This window comes from Melopsittacus undulatus, chromosome 3 (assembly GCF_012275295.1).
Source record: "Melopsittacus undulatus isolate bMelUnd1 chromosome 3, bMelUnd1.mat.Z, whole genome shotgun sequence".
In the NCBI taxonomy this organism is placed as follows: domain Eukaryota; kingdom Metazoa; phylum Chordata; class Aves; order Psittaciformes; family Psittaculidae; genus Melopsittacus; species Melopsittacus undulatus.
This window is the reverse complement of record NC_047529.1, coordinates 19,882,766-19,904,525: the sequence shown is the minus strand read 5'-3', so window position 1 is coordinate 19,904,525 and position 21,760 is coordinate 19,882,766. Positions and strand designations below refer to the sequence as shown.

Below are 21,760 nucleotides of genomic sequence, written 5' to 3'. Positions count from 1 at the left end.
GGAAGTGTGAAGATGAAGTAACTTGAGAGTCTACTTAATTGTATATGTAAATCTAATTTAGAGTAAGATTTCTTTGGATCACAGTTTATCTTTCACCCACATGTATCTTTCAAGTAACAGAGGAGCAGCTTTCTAAAATGATTTACTTAAAAAGCTGAAATAAAGACTGATGCCCTGCTGAGTGCTTGGCGTCAATACCATTGATACCAAAAAGTACAGTAGAAGCAAGTGATATAGTGCAGATATGTCCCATCCCACAGCTGCATGAGGTACTTTGACAACAGTAGGGATTTCCTTCGGAGTTGGAGGACCTAACCCAAAAAAATGAGGAGCACGGACTGAATATCATTGGATGCACTAACTCGGCATATTTTAGGCCAGCCTCTGCTGCTTTCCCCAGAAGGAGGGGCCTGGTTTCTGTGTAACTAGCCTCCCAAGGCAGAAAATACAGTTTGTGGTATTTTTTTCTTATGGATGTTCTCCATTTGCTTAATGAAAGGTTTGTATCCTTCTTACCTTGCAATACTTATTAATGAATGTTACTTGCTAGTAATATTAATATGTTGCTCTATTACTACATGCAGTTAATAATTCTGTGTACCACTGTAATGCACTTATGCTATTCTGGAGTATTGAGGTCTGTATAGCTAAAACACAAATATTTATGACCTAGGTTTTCATGTCTGTGTGCCGTTCAGTCTTGGTAATTCATTAAATACTAATGCATTCTTGGTGCTATGCTCTTGTTCTTGGTGAGATACCACCGAATTTGGATTTACAGGCAAATATTTGGATTTGAAATAACTAACTTGGATATTTCATTTTGGAATCACTCAGTAGATTAGTAAGAGTGTTTCTACACATTTAGTGGAGGGTCCTTCTAAAAGGATCATGAATGGTGAATCCAGAGTTCTGCCCTTCTACATGTCTAATGGTGACATCAGAATCTATCTTTTTGTGACACCTTTAAAAAGCAGGCAGTTAAAGTGGAATCAATAGTGCTCTTCACAAGAGTTAGCTGAGTAGGATTTTTTGTTTTTCTTGCATGGGCTTCTATAAGAAAAGATTAGAAAAAGCAAACTTTAAAGGGATCTTCTGTTTATCACACTTCTCCCTTCCTCTTACCTACAGTTGTCATTTTTTGACATGAAAATACCTGCAATCACAATCTTACTCTAAAATAAAATGCTGTTAATCTTATTTTCCCCATCTGAACAGTAATGGGCAGCAGAAGGTTGTAGGATTTATGGTCAGGGACAGTGGGAGTTTGCTTCCATTGACCACAGCAGAACTCTTAGACCCTGCATTCATTTTGTAGGGCACAAGGCTTTGATTCATCCCCTTCACAAGGTGTCAGTCTTGGCAGGAACCTCAAGATTTTACTGTAGTACAAATAATAAAGAAGAATGTCTTTAACTGTCTTGGTGCTGTGTGGTTTGCTTGCCCTATCATGATGTGGTCTCGTGATATGTTCACATCCTCTGGACGTCAAATATGTAAAACTCAGACTTCACAACTTTGATTTCCAGTAAAGAGTTCAGGAGCTTGTTGCTCATGTTTTCCAGTGTACTTAACCACGGCTGTTGGATAGGGTTTAGTCTCAATGTATATGTTCAGTTTGTTATTTATTACAAAAATAATTGATGGCTGCCCCATGGATTGAGATGACAGATGCCCTAAATCATCTTCTTGTGCTGCATGTAATTTAGCCCTCTGCTTTTAGTGGAAAGGATGGATTTGGCATGATTTATTTTGTTATATGTGAATATGGAGAGGTTTTAGATTATGAGTTCAAAGACAAGCTGTGTCACAGGACACAAATATCATTTGCATAAAACTAGAGCACAGCAAATCCATCCCTCTTCATACTGCAGCTTTTGAGCAGCAGAGCTATTGCAAATTTTTGTGGTCACTTGAGTTTGGGTCATGAAGGTGGCTTAAGCCACAGCAGCTATTGATCTCCATTATAGAGGCTCAGGAGAGGCCAGGAACTGGGTGGCCGGGAAAGGCTGGTTATGGTTCACACATATTCCCACTGCTTCTGACTACAGCCTTGGTGACAAAGAGAAACATTAGTGCAAGATGTTCAAGGGCTTCCCTCTGTTGATGAGTTGGCTCAAAATAGGACTTTACAAGAGAAAACTGTAAACAGGCAGGGGCAAAATATAAAGATATTTTTTTCTGTTGGGGCAGGGGGTGGTGCATGACCTCAGACTCCAGGAAAAAGAAGCTAAGGGGATTTGTTATTTCATGGGTCAAGTGTGTGCTTGAAAGGATGATCCACTCTACTACTTTTCCTGTCTCCCTGGGGAGAGCAGGATCCCCTCTGTCTCAGTAGTGTTCCCATTTTCTGCACAGAATGGCAGGTTTGGGTGGGCAGATGCAGATGAAGAATCTGCAGGCTTGGTCACTTGGATGTGTACAGTCTTGCAGTGCGCAAAGAGAAGTGCAAATGTTAGTGAAAGATTGCTAATGTCCACCATCTTTTTGACTGATGTTCCCGTATAATGGGAACACTCCTATTAACAGCTAAGGACTGAAAAATCACAGCACAGCAGGGAGCAAAACCTCTTTGCAGGAGTCTGGGTTTTCACTGTCAAATCTGTTTGCAGATATCATCGTGGTTAATAGTCAAAGCCAGTTAGGTGTTAGTCTTATCCCAGCTTCCAGAATCTTGAAAACAGTGTTTCTTCAGAAATAGGGTGAACAGCGTCAAGGAGGAGTGAATTTATCAGTTGATCAAACAAATAAGTATCATGTTTAGTTCAGTCTTGCAAAAGGCTCAGAGATGCCCCTAATTTGAAAGCTGATTTTCTTTATAGAATTAGGTTTTTCATTAGGTACAGTCTCTGCCTACAAATCTCAGACCTGTTATTTGTTATGGAGCTGTTCCAAAACCTGTCCGAGTGTTTGGAACAACTTCACCAGTTTCAGTGACAGCTGGAACTGTCTTAGCAGTCACAGTCTACCAGCAAAACCAGAACTGTCCCTTATGGTTATATAAATATTAAACATTCAAACTGTATCAGAGCACTTCCAGTGCCTCCTTTTGGACAAGGGACTTACTCAAGTTTTGTTGTTGTATTCAGGCTGCAGTAGTTGGAATGAAACCTTGACAAAATCCCTGTTTTATACTTCTTCCACAAGCAAAGCTTTGTGCCAAGTTATTAACAAGGGGCTTCCAAAAAAGCAACCCGGGGGAGATCATTCCAACTTTTAGACTGCTTGGCCTGAGCCTTATTAATAAAGGGCTCCTGGAGAGCTTCCTCTGTTCTACCAGGGGATTTCGGCAGCCTGTGGGGCTAACTGTAAATCCCCTGGAAGATATTGCTCCTACTGTTTGTCTGGCCATGCTTAATGCTGAACCTTTTACAGGGGCCCTCTGAAATTTTCCTCCCCACTGAGGTTTCTGAATGCATGAAGCTATCACAGGAAGCCAGCAGCATTAATGCCTAGATTGTTTTTTATTTATTGAAACAATTTATTATAATAGCAATAACAACCTTGGCCGGGGGCATTTCCTGGGGAATTAATGGCAGTCTGGGCTGATGCTCCCAGCAGATTGTTAGCCCTCAGGAAACAGGCTCTGTAATTGCTGCTGGTTTGGTTGGAAAAACAAAATAAAATGTGTTTCTAATTTTTGGCCAGTTTAAGCACCTAGACAATGGTGGCTTTTGTATAGAGAGTTATAAAGAGCATATATCTTTTGTCTGCGTGGATTAAATTCAGGCTTGAAAAAGTGACATTTTCATCAATGCTCTCAATCCAGAAAGAGAAATACCAGGAAGGGGAAAGGTAACCCCAGCAAAAGAGATTGACAGCAACTGAATCCTGCTAGAAATTTAGGAGAAAAACTCAACAGCTCTGAGCTGTCATTCCCAGCAGTGAAAGAAAAAGTTGCACTGGCCAAAATCCATGTCTTAATGGGTGTACACACACACATGAATATATATTAAAATCATGTTAACTCCTGCTACTGATGTCCATACTTTAGTAGCTTTAGTGTTGGTATGATTAATTTGAGCCACCTTCAAGTTTTTGCTGAATAAGATGCCCCTTTTTGGTCTTCACAAGTAGAACATGCAATGGGGCAGGCTCTCAAAATCACTCATCAACTGTCAAACCCCCAAATCTAGGCTATTGGTGACTTGGCTACTTCAACTGAGAAAAAGCAGAGCCCATGGTTTTTAGCTTAAGTTGCTTTTTCTGCTGCAAGTAAAAGAGATGTTGCTGTGCAAGTGGATTGTGTGTATGATAAATGCCAAGAGTGCAGTTGAACGTAGGGTTACAGCTCAGTGAGGAAGTCCAGACAGTGTCTCAGATGTTGACAGAGTAGCTGTAGGAGCTCATAAATGCCACTGCAGCCCAAAGATTCAATTACAGCCATTGCACTGCATGAAGGGCTATACATACAAGCACAAGCAGGGGATGAAAAATCGTTGCTTAAGTACCAATTGAGATGTGTCTTGCTCATGAACTGGATACACTAACATGGAAAAAAGTGTGCTGAAGAAAGGAAAGACAGGACATGGACAAAAACAGGGGAAGGGAAACCACATGTGTCTGTGTCTCAACTCCAATCTATTTTTTTAATATGAATTGCTTTAAAAGTGAGCAGTGGAACTAATGCAACCAAATCAAGTCCATGTGTGTGCAGGAATGTGGTGCTCAGGACACTGCCTGGCATCCTGTCAGCCAAGCAGAGCAGAGGCAGACTGGACTGAGTGTCTTTCAGTACCAACAGATAAGTCCTGCTCATTTGTTCTTCTCACTCTCCCACACATTGGGTGTCCTCAGAGACCCCCTTAAACCTATTTGCAGAGGGAGTCTTGCAGTTGCTGTCTTGAGTTATATTGCACATGGAGGTAAAAACACTATGGGGTAGTGATCCTGTGTTTCCCCAGGTTTTCAAGTCTCTGAAATTAAGGCCATTTCTCTACAGGTCGCAGATGGGCAGCAGCTTTGCTCTAATCTGAGTTCTGCCCCTTGAGTTCAGAGTTGCCATTAACTTCACTGGAGCCAGTTCTTCACTCATCCAGGCTGCTACAAGAGCCATTGGCACATCCTTCATGCCTGCTCTGGTATCTTGTCTCTTACCTTTGTGTTTTGGCTGTTTCACTTTTGTCAAAATGTCTTAGCTTAAAGCCTCTGGCTTTAGTCTCCCTTGACTTTTCAACTACGGCTGCATTCCTCTCTTCCTTTTTTTTTGATCCGTTGAATGCATCTGCTGCAGTTTTCTACCAATTTTTGTAATCTCTCTTCAGCCGATTTTTTCTCCATGCCATCCACACCAACCACTCTAGCAATAGTTTCATGTTTTATTACCAAATTTTTAAACTAACATCTTCCTTCACTTTTGCTTGTAAATCATCTTTGAGATTCATTGGGAAGGAAGTGAAGAGCCAAAATCTCTGTAACTTCCATCAGCATCTCCAGGCATTGAACTAGGCATTGCCTTGAACAGTGCACAAGTCAGTGTTTGGGCTCTGACCACAGAATCAAAGAATAATCTGGGCTGGAAGAGGCTTCCACAGTTCACCTGGTCCAACCCCTTACTCAGAACATGTCTAACTTCAAACTCAGAGCCACCTTTGAAATTAGAGCAGGGACTTGTCCTGTTGAGTTTTTCATATCTCCAAATGGTTTCCAGTTCATCTTCTGCAACCTTTACTGTGAGGAAATCAACTGGAGAAGGCAGTTTCTAAAAGCACAGTAGGGGAAGAAAAGGTAGAGCATAGCCTTCTAGTTACAAAGATCTTTTGAGGCCAAATGTTAGGCTCTCAGCTGGTGGGAACTGTTACAGATCCACCACTAAGTTCAACAGAGTAAGACTCATCGAGGAACTGACTCCATCCTTGAACTCAGGTCTCCCAGCAGATACAGTGGAGCAGAGCAGGCCTTGACACTTTTTCTTGGTTCACCTTCACCCATTCAGCATACCTGCAAGCCAAGATGATTCAGCCCAGGGTAATTGCAGTGATGATGTTTATCATAATTACACTTCTAAGTAATCCCATAAACAAAAAACAACAACAAGATAGTAAATAAACAAGATGGCTTACTATAAAAGGCATTGTAGATCCTTTGGAGTCTTGTTTTATCAGCTATGAAAGGTGGCTATGCGGGATTCACCCTGTTGGTGCACTGACTCCAGCTATGCTTGTGTGTAGCACAGATACACATTTTGGTGGTCTGGGCAGAAAGCCAGCACACTTGCCTTAGATAAGCAAATGAAACCTATGAATAACTAATATGCATTTTTTCATGCTGCAAGGCTTCCAATTTCAACTGGGCCATGGTACAGAGCATATAAAGCTTTGTAGTCATCTTTATTCCTGGTATATGATAATGGATGTGACAGCAAGATGCACTTAGGTGCTGCTGGGTGTGCAGCACCCTGGTGTCAACCGCATTCGCTCAGCCACTGGAATTAGCATTTAATTCTGTGGCTGCTCCTTCTCTTTCCAGACAACTCCAAGACATTACTGCAGTGAACCCACATTCTGCATGTGGGCAAATGTCTTGACAGCACATCCACCGTTTAAATTCCCTTTCCTGATTTCCCTGGGGGAAAGAATAAAAGGAGGGCATGGAAGTAAAAGCAGCCATTAGAAACTTTGCCCCTCCAGAGACCATGGCTGGTATGTGCACAAAGGACCTGTGTATACTTTGTTCTTTTAAGGGATGTTCTTGACAGTCATTTCCTTTCTCCTTTCAGAAAACCCTGAGCGGGCTGCTCTGTATTTTGTCTCTGGAGTGTGCATTGGACTTGTCTTGACCCTGCTGGCCCTGGTGCTAAGGGTGTCCTGCCGAACTGACTGCAAACGCTCCTCCACGAAGAAGCCTCCTCGGGAGCGGGAGAGTGACAGCGACAGCAGTGACAGCGATGACGACTCGGACACCACTTCAGACCTGTCTGCCCGCAGGCACCGCAGGTTCGAGAGGACTTTGAACATGAACGTCTTCACTTCAGCAGAGGAGCTGGAGCGAGCCCAGCGGCTGGAGGAGCGGGAGCGCATCATCCGGGAGATCTGGATGAATGGCCAGCCGGACATCCCTGGCACCAGGAGCCTCAACCGTTACTACTAAGCGATGCGGAGTCCAACCATCCTGCCTGGCACCCTGGGGCTCCTCCACACAAGCTAAAGGAGAGGGAGAGAAGGAATATTACATAGGAGTCTCGTCTTTTCCTTTTGGGCGTGCTACTTGAGCAGTGTGGATGGACAGAAATAAAGCTTTCCTCATCTCCTTCTCCCTGACATACTGCAATCATCCCTCTTTACAGACATTTTCTGGTTTCAATAGAGGTGGTTGCCAGCTTCATATGTTTATAGCAGGCAGGAAGGTGACAATTACAGTCCTCCCATGTGGGACATGGAGTTTGGCATGCTGCGGTACGAATACTCCTTGGCTGGGAAGAGAAGTCATCCAGGATTTGGTGTTCATTTAGGATTTTTTTGTTTCCCTTTCCTGAGGACTGTGGGAGAATTGTGAACAAAACGACAAATCTGGAAAGGTGATTTGGGAAGGGAATGGGAGGTTCATCCCGACTGATTGTCTTGTGACTTCAGAAGCCACAAGATTAACGTAATTAAAACCCAACGGCAAATATGACTTGTTAAGAACTAGGGAACTGGGGGGAGGGGGATTCTTCCATCATGAAATCATCTCGGTGCTTGGATGTTTGCCATAGTGTATTCAGTTATTTATGGCTGTCTTTTCATCTTCCTTTTCAAGGGGAACATTTAGGTTTTTTTTACTGACACCTCAGGGATAAAATCCTAGTATTTTTTTGAATCTGTTCTCCCTGCTGGCCCCTGTCAAACACAACCCAACCCACCTCCAATAGTGAAATTATGGTAATACAGGAGATGTGTCAGTGACTGGTGAGAAGTTAACAACCTCAAAGAGGTTGAAAAGGGTTTTCTTTTGGTTTTAAATATATATATATATATATTTGAAGATGCTGCACAGGAATGTGCCTTATTCTTTTTTCTTGTTGTTAAACTACAGTTTCCTATGGATAGCAATGCACAATGTTTTATATATTTTATTAAAAAAATAATAATAAAAAAGTTCTATGTTTACCAGAGAAAAATGGAGACAGGAGAAGCCACATTTGACAACAGAATGGGTAATAAATGCTAAATAAACTCTGGTTTGCTTCAATATATTTGAATTAGCATTTTCACTTTTGGCATAGGTGTTGCTTAAAGAAGATGCTTTGGAAGAGCAGCACACCTCTGCAAGGCTGACAGGGCTGATGTTTTCTGCATGCAGGAAACTGGAGGCACTTTTTTCTTTGTCTGCAGCCCATCAGTCTGCTTCTGCCATATTCATAGGCAGGAGCAACTGAGCAATGTGTTGGTTCTCAAGGGGCCATTTCAAAGCCTACCTGCACCAAGGAAAAGAGTCCCAGTGATTTCATGCTTTGAGTCTTTCCCCAAATCATACCTGAGCCAGAAGCCAATGTTAAATGAACCAAAAAAAGGATTCAATGGGATATCACCACCTACTCACTTCCAGCACCAGTTCACATCAGTCATAAAACTGGGTGTTTTCCAAATCTGTATGATGTTGCTGTAGCCTGCAAGGATTTGGGATGTGCTCCTCTGTTACTTAGGCAAACTTAGATCTTAAGAGGTCACTAAGTGAATGCTAGCAAAGCAAATAATGACCAAGAGCTCTAAATGCCTGGAGCTTTTCTTAGCTTCAAGGGGGGTGAAGATGGGTGGACCTGCCCACAAGATGACTGAAGGTGTTAGAGTGGGGTTGCGAGGGCTCATGTGCTGTGCCAAGCACCTGCATGGTGGGACAGATCTCTGACACCAAAGGCCTTCTTGGCAGTCTTTGGGGTCACTGTGGGGCTTTTTCTCTGGCTGAGAAAAGCTACATTTTAAGTGTTCACAACTACTTCTTCCAGCTCTGACAGAGTTGAGAGCAAAGTTAAGTAACAGCACCTGCTGTTATTGGTAATGTCAGAGATAAAGTGAGAGGTTGGTAAGAAGTGGTTTCACCTGGGAAAGAAATACTAGTACTGCAGAGCGAGTCCTGGTCCTGGGCCCACAAAGGTGCAAATGGAAATTCTCAATATTGACCTGGGATGTAACTTTGCAGTTGATATTTAGAAACATAGCAGGAGGCAGATCCCAAAAGCTGGATGCATCAGCAGGTGCTGGAATGTCAAATGCACTCTCTGTAGGTGTCAAGGAGCAAAATGACAGGATGAGGTCAGCAGGGTCAGTTTTGTTGGCCGTGTGTTTTTGCTATAACAAGATACAGTCCCTCAACCTTGGTGATTAAGGGACAGCAAGTTTTCAGATTTAGAGTGCTGTGTCTTGGGAGATAGCTTGCAAAACTGATTTTAAACATGCTACAAACAGATTTATGTGTGCGATTTTCCCAAATGAACTCTTTTGCCCAGAGGAAAGAGTAACTGTGGCAAGTCTGAGAATACCTGATATACAACCAAAGGATTAAAATACCTGCTTGAAGAGTGAATCACAGCTGAACCTGAGTTACAAATGGATAAACAATCCTCCCTTAGCATTGCTAATGCTGCTGTAAATCTTCCAGCTGAAACTTGCAATATAAAGGATCAGGTTGGGAGCACTGCTTTTCAGAGCCGAGCAGACAAGCCCAGCTCAGCCTTGCCCTAGGTAACAAGATGCAACAAAAGTAGACTCACTGTTTTCACAGCACATGCAATACATTTATGTACCTTCTAGCGCCTTTTGTCTCAGGGCAATGCATTTCTAAAAAGGCTTTGACTAAAGAAAAAATACAATCCTTTGAGCTACTGTAAGTAAAAGGCTTTCAGTCATTGTGCAACTATGTCTGGGTTTGTCTCAAAAGTGCTCAATAATTTATCTGGGGGAAAAAAATGAGATTTGTGGGGCAGGATTTGTTTATGAAAAAAAAGACAGTAAATGCTATAGAAGAGCTGGATTCACTATGGGAGGGATTCAGATCTGTAATTTTCACCCCACGAAAGAGAATTTTAGGCATACAGAGAGATTTGCCTGGTTTTACTCTTTAGTATTGTACTTGCTGTGTCATATGAAGCAGTTAAACACCCATGGAGCCAGGGAACAGAAAGTAAATGCTTTTCTATGAGCCTAATGTGAATCCCTCTTGTAAGAGGTTACACATAGATCTGCTCTCTTACTTCCATGCTTATTTAATTTTTTATATTGAAGTGAAATACTGTTTCCAGAAAAACACTGTTCAGATTCCCCAAAACAGATAAAGGGTTGAAATCAACTTTTCTGTTTCATGAATGAATTTCCTAATCAGTAACCTTTTGGATAAAAAGATGCTGAGGTTATTTCCCATGAGAATCTATTCTCTATGCCTTGGTTTCCTTGTATAATTTTATAACAGAGGATAACTGAGCAATCCTGGACTCTGAGCTGCTTGACCAATTGGTAATAAGGGGAAGCACACGATACTGTACTTAAGGAGATAGCATTGCAGTTGCCATGTACCATCTGCCGGGCTGCATGTTTGTGGCAGGTGAGCCTTGGGAAGTGAAGTGCCTGTGCTACATACCTGGACACTTTCGTGCCTCTACAGATTACAAGATCCTTGGGTTAGTATCCACAGTTGTTAACTTACAGTTTGATGACTCATGCCATCTTTGGTAGGAAGATTTGTAAATGAATGTGATGGGCTGGAAAATTAAGGGCCATGCTCGTGGGACTTTTGAAGAGCCAACCACACATTTGTTACCCTCCTGTCTGGTGAGACAGATGGCGTTGATTACAGAAATCACTGTTGTGTATGGGGACACTGCAGAGAAGTAGGTAGTTCCCATTGGATACCTGCTATAATTTCCTACTTGGTCCCATTGCCCTTGACTTTTCCAGGCTATTTTCACCTCCTGCTATCATCCGGTCCATCAACACTGACCTCTTCTGTGGACCTGTGTTCAATGTACCCTGAAAATCTCGGTAATACTGTGTTTGCTGCCTTTCCCATGTTCACCCTGGTGTTCATACCCTTGATGAATTCCAGCCAGCTAATGAGGCATGCCTTTCCCTTCCAGAAACCACAGTGCCACTACTTAACCCCTTGCCTGCCATCTTTCCCAGCACCCCAGGGGCTACACAAATAAAGTGAGCTCTCTTGGCTGTTGTACTGCCAGGATGTAAAGCATATGCTCATGGTGCTGTGGGGAATATGAGTTTCCTTTTGTGCTGCATGGACTCTCTCGAGTTTCTGGAGGCTTCATAAACAATTAATCATCTTAGACTGGCCCAGAAATCCTTCTGTTCAGAATCATTACTGAGGTCTCCATCATAATGAAGTTTTAATAATCCGATCTGTTTCTAGTGTCCTTAGATAACCCCAAATAATTCTCAGTATTGCTTGTCTTTCTTTGTCTGCTCATTAGGATCGGTGCAGATTACCCCTTCATGTAATTTCCTCCCTTTTCTCTTTGTCTATTAGTCTATTTCTGTCATTGTTTCAAGGGCTGTCAGTGAAGCGTAATTCATCAAAAATGCAGTAATAGTTTTGGTTCATTACATTGTAGCTCACTATTATGTTGCAGTATGTGTGCATCTGCTACATCCCTGGTCTGAAGGTGTTTGCTTACTCTGAGTGGATGTGGTGGTTTTGTAATACTTAAGCAAATCAGTTTGGGTGTTTTCAACTAACCAACCACTATTCCAGCCACAGTGATGCAACAGTCACCATGTGGAGTACTGCATCCGGGAGCCCTGGGGCACTGATGAAATGTCACTGGAAGTTATGTTTTGGCTGAAGCATGACCACCTGAAAGCTGTTCAGAGGTGTATGTGCTCTGGGATACTCTTAAGATCTCTTAAAATACTTAAGATACTCTTAAGATAAGATTCTCTTTTGTGGGATGAAAAATATGGATTTGAATCCCTCCCATAGTGAATTCCCAGATGCTCTGGATGCATTCAAGTGGACACTTGCTCTCATCATGCACGCCTAGCAGTTTCCATCTGTGCCTCTCCAGAAAGATAGGTGGGTTTTGCTTTGTCCTCAAGGATGGAAGAGTGCCCCATGCTTTCCCTTGGGAGGTGTCTGCTTGCTGAGGGGAGCTATAAGGTACATTCCTTGGTTGAATGGCTGGAAATATGGCCAGAATAACTCATAGAATCATAGAATAGTTAGGGTTGGAAAGGACCATAAGATCATCTAGTTCCAACCCCCCTGCCATGGGCAGGGACACCTCACACTAAACCATGGCACCCAAGGCTCTGTCCAACCTGGCCTTGAACACTGTCAGGGATGGAGCATTCACAACAACACTGGGCAACCCATTCCAGTGCCTCACCACCCTAACAGTAAAGAATTTCTTCCTTAGATCCAATCTAAACTTCCCCTGTTTCAGTTTTAACCCATTACCTCTTGTCCTGTCACTACAGTCCCTAATGAAGAGTCCCTCATCAGCATCCCTATAGCCCCCTTCAGATACTGCTAACTCCAGAGGGAGGTTTGATGGGTGTCAACACTGATTCTCTTCTACCTCTGTCTGATGACCAGTGGGAAGCTCAGGAAAGTCCCCAGAAGGACAGGAGGTGTTGGACCAGCATGCTCCACACTGAACCTTTGATCAGAGCCCTTGGCAGGTTGGGAATGTGGGACAGAGATTCCTGCTGCCAGGCCTGTAATTACCAAACATTTCCTAGTGCTGATGCTTCAACAAGGACCAAGTGAGTGGAGCCACACTCCACCAGCAAAAGGCTGTTGACATAGTACTGGGGCATTGTGGTGAAGATTGTGAGCATGGCCAGGCATCCGTGATCTCCATTGCTTTCACTACAACCTGTCAAAAATGGCAAGATTTTTTGGCCTTCTCTTCTGGGACCAGTTCCTGAGGGACCTGAGAGACAGTCTGACTATTCAGTGCTAGAGAAGTCACTGAGTTGGAGTGTGGGAGTAGACTGATGGTAAATTACCCATTTACATGCATGTGTCAGTGATGGCTTTGAAGTACACTTGTGCGCTTGCATGCTTGCAAACACATGGTCGTTTCCCAAACCACTCAGTATTGTCAGAATCCTCAAGGAAAAAAAACTTAAAATGTGACTGCATTTTTAATTCAGGAAAATCAGCACACGATTTGATGTTTTGTTTCACCTGCTTTCTCTTCTTTCCCTTCCATTGCAACGACAAAATGAATCAGTAAAACTAGAGCCTCAGCTCCCCCTCCCAAGACCTGAGCAAACCAAAGTGTATTTTATTGTTTTCAGTCTGCAGTAACACAGTGTAAACAAAATGTTTTGTTAAAATATTCAGTTGGGAATTATTCTTTTGATTAATTTTAGAAGTGAGTTCTTCAGAGAGTGCATCGTGTTTTCTTATCAGCTCTTGTTCTAGAGGAACTTCTAATGGAGGGGGGTCTGACATTGTGCTGATGCCAAATCCATCATTATTCCAAAGAATTTTTCTTTAAGATGTCCCATTCCCCCCCATGTTACTCCTTTGCTGAGTAGCTTCTTTGAGTCCTCTTTCCATTTCACCCCTAACTTGCCTAGCTATGGCTAGGGCTGTAAATGGTGGCAGAGCGCATTGCTGTGGCTGATCTCTCCTCCTCTTTCTCCTAGCTGGTTGGGGACCTGAGCTATCTGCAGGTGAAAGAGAAAAGTCAAAATCTGGGTTTGGATTTGTTTCCTGTTGAAGGACATTGTTCTGTGCGAAGCTGGGTGACTGTGGGGGAAAGCAAGTCCTCACGCTGAGGCTGAGCTTGAGCAGAGCAAATGCAGTCTTGAGGAGGACCTATTTTTCCCAAGGCTTTTTGTCCTTTGCCAAATGCAAATGTCACCACTTTGTCACCTCCTGATCACTTAGGTAATTTCTCCTGCATAGTAAGCTTATGTTTTTGGAGCAAACACTGTCTGAGGACAAATAGTGACAGCAGATGGGAACAAAGCCAAATTTCTTTCTTTGAGCTGTGAGAAAACCTTTCCCTTTCTATTATGACTTCATGAAGAAATATCAGCTACAATGATATGATGGAAAGTGGCATTTAAAAACCCTGAAATGGGACATCTAGTTGAAAAGGTATCATTCTTTACAATCTCTGTCAGAGAACTGACTTGGCTTGTTTATTTTCTGGTTGCATTAGGAGTCTGATGTTAGTCCGTACCGTGAGTGAAATAGAAACTCCCACAGTGCTTTTCTGGGGATACAGTGCCATGCTGGAAAAACATCCTTTGGCTTTTAAAAGGCAGCAATTTGTACATTCCATTTCTTGCAAAGGTCTTTTAAATCCCCTTTTATGTGGAATGGTCCTTGCCTCATTCTTGGTGTAAGGGGACTTTCATTTAAATGAATGTATTGTTTAGAAGGGACAGAAGCAATTCTCGTCCTTCAGCTCCTGTGTTTTTGGAGTCTAGACCACCCAGGAACAGCAGAGCTCAGAGACATCCCATGCTTTTTCTAAACTGTTCATTGTATGAATTGCTTTCCTTTCTGGAAATAGCACTGTGCTGCTCCAAAGTAACAGACTCAGCCATATCAGCAAGTGTTGTTTCAGCCCATAACTGTCCTTTGTGCCCGAGTTCCCAGTGTGATTACAATACCAATAAAACTGTGTATTTCTGGCATCTTTTGAAAGGACAATATGAGAGAAAAGTTCATGAGGGATCAAGCAAACCAATGTGAGTCAGAACTGGTCTTTGCATCCATAATAAACACTGGATTTTTCTCCTGGAACTGGATGTGATCTGGCAATGACAGGTTTGCTTCTGAGGCCTGACTGAAAAACCCAGAAAAAGGGATTGTTAATGTTATTGCCTCAAGACTACAGATCTCACCACACAGCACTTCCAGAGGATGCTTTTCTTGGGAGGAAAGGTTAAATAATGTCTGACAAGACCTTGAAAGCTGCCACCAGATTCTTGGTGTACTTTTGAGACTCCCCTGATTTTTCCTCTACTATAGTGGCATATCAGCAGGCATCCTTATCTAGACCTGTGTCAGGGTTTACAGCCCAGTGATGCTGGATCCCTTAGCAGATTTCCTTGTGGACCAGGGGAAGACAAACATCACCAGCACAAAAGAAGAGGAGACTGGTGAAGCTGAGCCTCTTCACAGACCACGTGCTGAGGGCTGGGGTCCATCAGGGAACAGGCTACTGCTTATTGTAGATGTGGTCACCCTCTGGGGTTCCTGATGAAAAGGAGAGGAGAAGGTGTCAGGAGCAAGAGATCTGGGAAACAGAGACTCCCTTGACTCCAAGTACCCCACTTCCCAGGTGCCTCTCTCCAATATCAAGGATTTCCAAAATCGGTCCCAGCTGTAGTCCTTCTGCAGGCTGGTTTGCCTGGACGGCATAGTTCATGACACAGTTCCCAATAGGGTATGTGGTCCTTTTCAATGAAAGGCCAAGCCTTAAAAGCTTTATTTGCAGAACATGACTGCCTTTCAGCAGTGAAAGCTTTTTCTGTTGCAGAATAAGTCCTCTGTATGTTCCACAAATATTTCATTTCTTCTTGTAAACAACTTGGTGGGCCTGGGCCTGTGTGTCCCAATCAGTTCACTGGTGGGATGTGATTTAGCACAGTCATATTCATTCATGCTATAAAATACACAGGGTTTTTTAGGATGGAAAAGTGTCATTTGAACTAATTGCATTTACTTCTGTATTGCAAACTGCCATTCAAAAGCAAAAGCAGCAGTGACAGCACTCAATGTTTATGTCTCAGACACCCACACAGAACTCTTCCAGTGGAAGGATGAAGGAGTAAATAATTTCGAATGCTTCATTTTGATTTGGGCATTTCTAGTTCACAGCAAGTTACTAAGGTGCCAGAAAAAAAAAATCACTTTCTGACTGGTAATCTGGAATGTTTCAATTAAAAATTGCATAACAGGGATGAGTTTGGAAACCCTGTCCCAGCCCACTCTTTTCAACAAATCTGTCTTTTTTTTTATAAACAAATAAATGTTTTGCTGAAAACTTCTTGGCCAGTTCTACTAACCAAGAGCCAATGAAGTTGAAGCTAAAGTCAGGCTGCAGATAAAGCAGACTTTAAATAGCAGCAATAGTTTGGGATTGGAAGAAATTAGCATGTTATGATTTCTATGTAATGGGAAATTTTTAATCAGTGTATGGTGTCTCTGAATGACTTCCTTCTGGATCAGATGGAAATTCAGAGAAGGCCTTGATGTATGTGGTGCAGAAGTGGTATGACGTGGTCTGAACAACTCCTGCCAACATATAATGTATGACATACATGTGACTTTCCCACATGCAATACACTGCCTTCAGCTAAATGCCGCGGTGTGCTATGGCCCACATACTCATCGTAGAGTAACCCAGCAACTACACAGAGCTATTCAATACCCTCTTCTAGCTGTTGGTCCTTCCCGTGGGGTGAGAATTGTGTTCCTGGCCCAATTAAGGGAAACTTCCTAGGCCAAATTAAGGGAAACTTGTTATAGAAGTAGTCACTGGAGATTTTCCTTTTATTTAAGTGGCTGAGAAGCTTGGGTTGAGGTGATTGAGGAGTGGTCTTGGGTTCACTCTGTTGGCATCATGTTGATGTACTCACTGGGGAGCCCCTGTTGGGCTCTCAGTCCCATCAGTCTGGAAAGAGCTTGCCAGAGTTTGCAGCCAGCATTCACATAGCTCAGAGAGGAAAAATGAGATTTTGTATTCAAAATATGTCTTGGGACTGAGAGAGAAGAAGGAAGGAGAGGGGGAAGTTGGGGAGTTGTGGTTTAAGGCCAGTTGGCAACTCAGCCATGTAGTTGCTCTCTCACTCCCCCCACAGCTCCAGGAGGGGATGGAAAAGAGAATCGAAAGAATGTAACTCCCATGGATTGAGAACAGTCCAGTAACTAAGGTATAACACAAATCACTACTGATACCACCAATAACAATAATGATAAGGGAAATAACAAGGGAAGAGAATACAACCGCTCACCACCTGCCAACCAGTACCCAGCCCAACCAAGCAGTGATCTAGCCCTTCTGGGTAGCTCCCAGTTACATCCTGCCCATGACATGCTGTTGTATGGCTAGTTTGGGTCAAGTGCCCTGTCTCTGCTTCCTCCCGGCTTCCCCTCCTTCCTGGCAGAGCATGAGACTCAGGAAGTCCTTGGTCAGAGTAAACATTCTGACCAGCAACTAAAAACATCAGTGTTATCAGCACCGTACCCAAGCTGAAAGTCAAAACCACAGCACTGCACCAGCTACCAAGAAGGAGAAAAATGACTGCTACTGCTGAATCCAGGACAGGGGTGTGTGTGGCACTTTCTCTGCCACCATACAGAAGTTAAGGCCTCTCCAATAGTTCTTCTGTGAAGGTTCCTGGTGTGGCAGAGCTAGGTTGTTAGTGAGGATGTGTCTACTCTCTTCCAACATCTGGAAAAACTGCCAGGCTGTTGGGATCAGGGCCTCAGAAACAAAAGCAGGAATGAAGGTTGATGGGCACCTTCAAGTCCTTCAGTGAATAATATCATTAATAACATGGTTACATGCTCTGGTTTCATGACTGCAGTGGGTAATAGTGAGATATTTACTTTTGCTTCATTTCCTAGAGCTGTGTGCCAACTACTTTTAAAACTCTATCATGGCTTGCAAAGACTCCCTCTTCCTCTTTGCAGGATCATGGGAGTATTGGGCTGCTTTGCAAAGGGTACGTGCCTGTGAGGACAAAAGTGCGTTCTTTTGATGAGTGTGCCTATCCTGGTGCTGGAAGTAAAACACAAGACACAAGCAAGGTAAAAAAGAGGTTGGCCATCTTTGAATATCTGCCTAGTTCAGCAGAAAAGAAAACATAAAAACATATGCAAAGGGAATTCATGTGTGCAGGGGGATAGCGAACATCAGTCAGCTTTAGTGTGTAGGTGGAGGTAGGTCAGTTGGACTTGAATTTCCTATTTATGCATTCTGAATATTCCTTAAGAGGTGCTTACATCTCTCTTGAATATATGACTATGGCCAAATTTAAGGTTAGACACTATGAATTACTCTGCATCTAAATGCTCTGAGATCTGCTGTACTAAGTGCATAGCTGATACAATGAAGATACTGTGCTCATCCAAAATAGTACAGGAGTTGGGGCACTTGCCTGGAAGGTAAATATGAGTTGTTTTAGCCCTGCTCTTAGTCTGGTCAATGACTGACAGCAGTGAAGGACCAAATTCAGATCCCTCTGGTGTCACAACACTCCTTTAGATGTCCAAACTACAAGAGCATCTAAATGCAAGAGGGTAGTGAGATACTTAGATTAAAGTCAGTGTAGTGGAGCAACCATGAGTCTTAAGATAGGTTCATTTATCTAAACATTGCCTTTATAAGTTTCATCAAAGAGATGTTTTGCCTGATTTTGCTTGGGTAGAAATGTATTATCTACTGGTCTGATAGATAGGAAGAAATCTGGAGAGATTTCAAGAAGACTTTAACCAAATTCCCCTTGTGATGAGTGTGAACTATTTCCTGAACGTATTGATGATGTAAAAGTATGGCATTTTTAATTTCTAAGCAGAGATCTGAAAGAGTTGCTGACCCTATGGGAAAAACAGAAGCACAGGCATACTCTAATGTAAAATAAAACTACTTGTAGCAAAGCAGCTTAAAAAGCTGGTAGAATTTCCATTTGTATATATAAAATATTGATGAACTCAAAGTCTGGGGAAGAGACCTGCATTGATTAGCTTAGTTCAGGACACTAAATATTGCTTAAGAGCAATTTGACTTAGAGAATGAGAAAAGAACCAAGTATCTCTTCTGAGAAACCTTTGCAGCATGATTTATAACTGTAAACATATGAAGGCAAGATTGCCTTAGTTGTGAAACTTCTCACCTTTTAACCTCAATTCCATGCCATGTGGTTCTAGCATCATATTTTGTCTTTGGTTTAATTCATAACATGGCCTAGGCAATAACAATTTCCTTGCTGATCTTCTACCAGTCTATTAATTCTGTTTCAAAGGGCACGTCGTCCTTCATTGCCTTATAACTGCAGAGACAAAATAACATAATGGTGGTGTCTGCACTGAGCAATCCTGTGGCAAAGATGCTTTATAAACAGGACACAGCGCACAGTGCAAGTATATGCCATGCCTTGACACTAATGAGTGTCCATGATTTTGTGGCCTACAAAATATTTTGTGACTTATGTTATAAAGTTATGTTTTACTGACTCATGTTAGAAAGAAATTCTAATTTCTTAATGAGAATTAAGAAAGCTTTTGCTGCCTTTTGTCTTCAAAGTCCTTGCCTTGATCATCTCTAGAGAAGTTACTCCTGTCTTTCTGCATATCAATCTTTCTAGCACTGAAGAGTTCAACATCTAAACGCAGGCCAGCCTTTGTTAGTGTAAAGAGCCTGGTGATTGTTCTTCCTTTTCTGTGTGAAATACGGGGTGATTTATTAATACTGAAATTGTGGGGGTCTGAAGAGTAATTAAGTAAGCTGGTTTTCTGAGAGCTTTCTCATAAACTCTGTTCCAGCTTTTCCAAAGGCAAAACCATGTACATCACTCAGTGCACATTTCCTTGTGTGCAGCAAAAATGTAAGCTGTAACTGCTTGAGCCTTTCATTCACAGATCTAAGAAACAGTTGCTCCTGATTTCTGGGCAAGAGAGTACTTGGAGAAAGAAAAACTTCAGCTGGAAAACTGGAAGCACCTTAGGATTAATATATGCATATATGTATATACACACACAAACACATGTACACAGAACTGCACACAAACGAACACACTGAGACCTATACCCTGATGATTAGGTACTCCTTTGGAAAATGGGCACTGTGTATTCAACAGCAATTTCACTTTATGGGGATCCACCTCAAGGCTTGTAAGCTTTGTAAACTTATTTTGCATTTCTATATAAATTGTGCTGAAGTATTTTGTATTCAGCACTGGAAAGCTGCAAAATTTAGTACAAAAGAGTGTAGCACATTTGAGAGCCGCAGTTGTTTTAGGAGGGCAGTTCTAGTGGAACAGGACTGTTGTGCTTCAGCATCCTTTGGGACAACAGCAAACAACTCTCTTCTCAAAGAAAGACTATTGAGGTTTGTAAAAAGCAGATTTTGGCCACATAAAGTTGAAGCTTTTGAGAATGTGACCCTGTATTTAGAGGAAAAAAAATAAAATAACCGAATCAGGACTTGACTACTGGTCTCTGCGAGGCATCTGCCCTTGTGTTTGGCATTGCAGTATTCCCAATGCCTCTTTTGTCACTGTTCGTTCAATTGTTATTGTCATTTGCTCATGAATTTCAGGCTTAACCCTCCCAATATGCATGCTGATGTATGCAAATGTTTCTTCATTCAGGTAAAACAGATGTGTATGCAGTAGGTCTTTCTTGTGAATAAAGAACAGCTCAAAGAACAGATGGCAAACGGTCTGATTTTCACTTCATGCTGCTTTTTCACATCACATTATTTTCAGTGGTTGATATTTCATCTGTTTTGAGACTAAGAGGTGAACAAGGTCCTTGCAATTGATTCATTAGCTGCAAAACAAATGAACTGCGGAGAAGCTTCTACACTGGTCAATACAAGGTGCAATAGCACTGGCTTCAGAAGAGTTAATGCTGACTTGGTTTGTATAAGAGTGAAGAGAGCCAATAAATGCATCAATGAAAACACTCCGTTGCAATCACTGAATCTGTGGGAGTGAAAAGTATAATGTTCTGGTCTTGTGGAAGGAAAACCCAACTCTATCTGAAGCAGACCTAGTTTTCTTGGTTACCTCACGTACAGAATAACAATATGCGTCTATTAGACTCACTTATGGCTTTGCAAACAGAAGAATGTAAGCAGGGCTGTGACTAGGACCCACCAATGTGTACAAATTGAAGAATGGTGGTCTCTGTCTATTGCAACACTTGTGTAGCAGGAGACATGTTTGCAGAGTGCTTGACAGGTAAATACGTTTCCCATACCTTTTGTTGGGGTTTATGCTATATTGAGTTAATTTCTTCTGTGCTGTCCTTCAGCTAAAAAGTCATTCAGGGACATCAATCTGATGTTTTTGTGATACAGGTCTGCATTATGGGATGGAGCTGTCTAATTCAGAACATGGGGTAAGAAAATATGTGTCTGCCTGTAAAAGCCTTAGACCTGCTCGTAATAATCATGTATTTTGGTATCTATATCCTTCACTATCTCAAAGATGCCAGCTTCGGATTCAGATCGAGCTTCTCTTTGGTCATCTGTAGTTCCAGAGAGTGGAACTGAGATTCTCTTTTCCTTCTTTTTTTAAGGTCCTGTCAGGCTTTTCCATTAACCCGTTTGGTTAACAGCTTCCTGCCTTCTCCTTCTCTTTTCTTATCCATCTACATTGGCTTTTTCCGTCTTCTAACACAAACCAGAAAACGGTAGCAGCAAGGCATGAGCTGTGGGTAGCCCCTGCCAGTTGGAAGCTACTCGAACAGGGAACAGCAATGTGGTGCAGGGGCGTCTTCCCATGCTACACTAGGGAAGACTGCTGCAAAGGTGGATGCTACCATGGAAATACTGGATATCAAGAGGGAAGTGTTTGCCATCAAGACAAAGAAACTAATAACATGCCAGTAAACAGTTTTGTGTGAAGACCAACCTATATCTTCCATAGAAAATAAGATGCATATCTGAAGGTAACCTTTTTCTGTGCTTTGGTGTCTGAAATGGAGCAGCTAGGTGTCAGGGAACGTTTTAAAAGAGAAAATCGTTTAGTTCAGGAATACAAAAGCAATAAATAATCTACCTTCCATTGACACTGATGTTACATATCAGGCCAAGGAAGAAGACAAATTAAATAAGAAACAATCCCTTATCACG

General features: G+C 42.3%; 1 protein-coding gene across 8 annotated transcripts in view; it reads left to right on the top strand.

Annotated features, from left to right (window-relative positions):
- Positions 1-8,129, top strand: part of LOC101867750 (protein eva-1 homolog A) — a 205,476-nt gene extending 197,347 nt beyond the window's left edge. For all 8 annotated transcript variants that reach the window (XM_005146436.3, XM_031046665.2, XM_031046664.2 and 5 more), the window contains one exon: positions 6,719-8,129. In XM_005146436.3, the coding sequence (XP_005146493.1) occupies positions 6,719-7,089 (371 nt within the window). In that variant the 3' untranslated portion in view covers positions 7,090-8,129. The remainder of the gene's footprint in view (positions 1-6,718) is intronic.
- Positions 8,130-21,760: the final 13,631 nt, after the last annotated feature.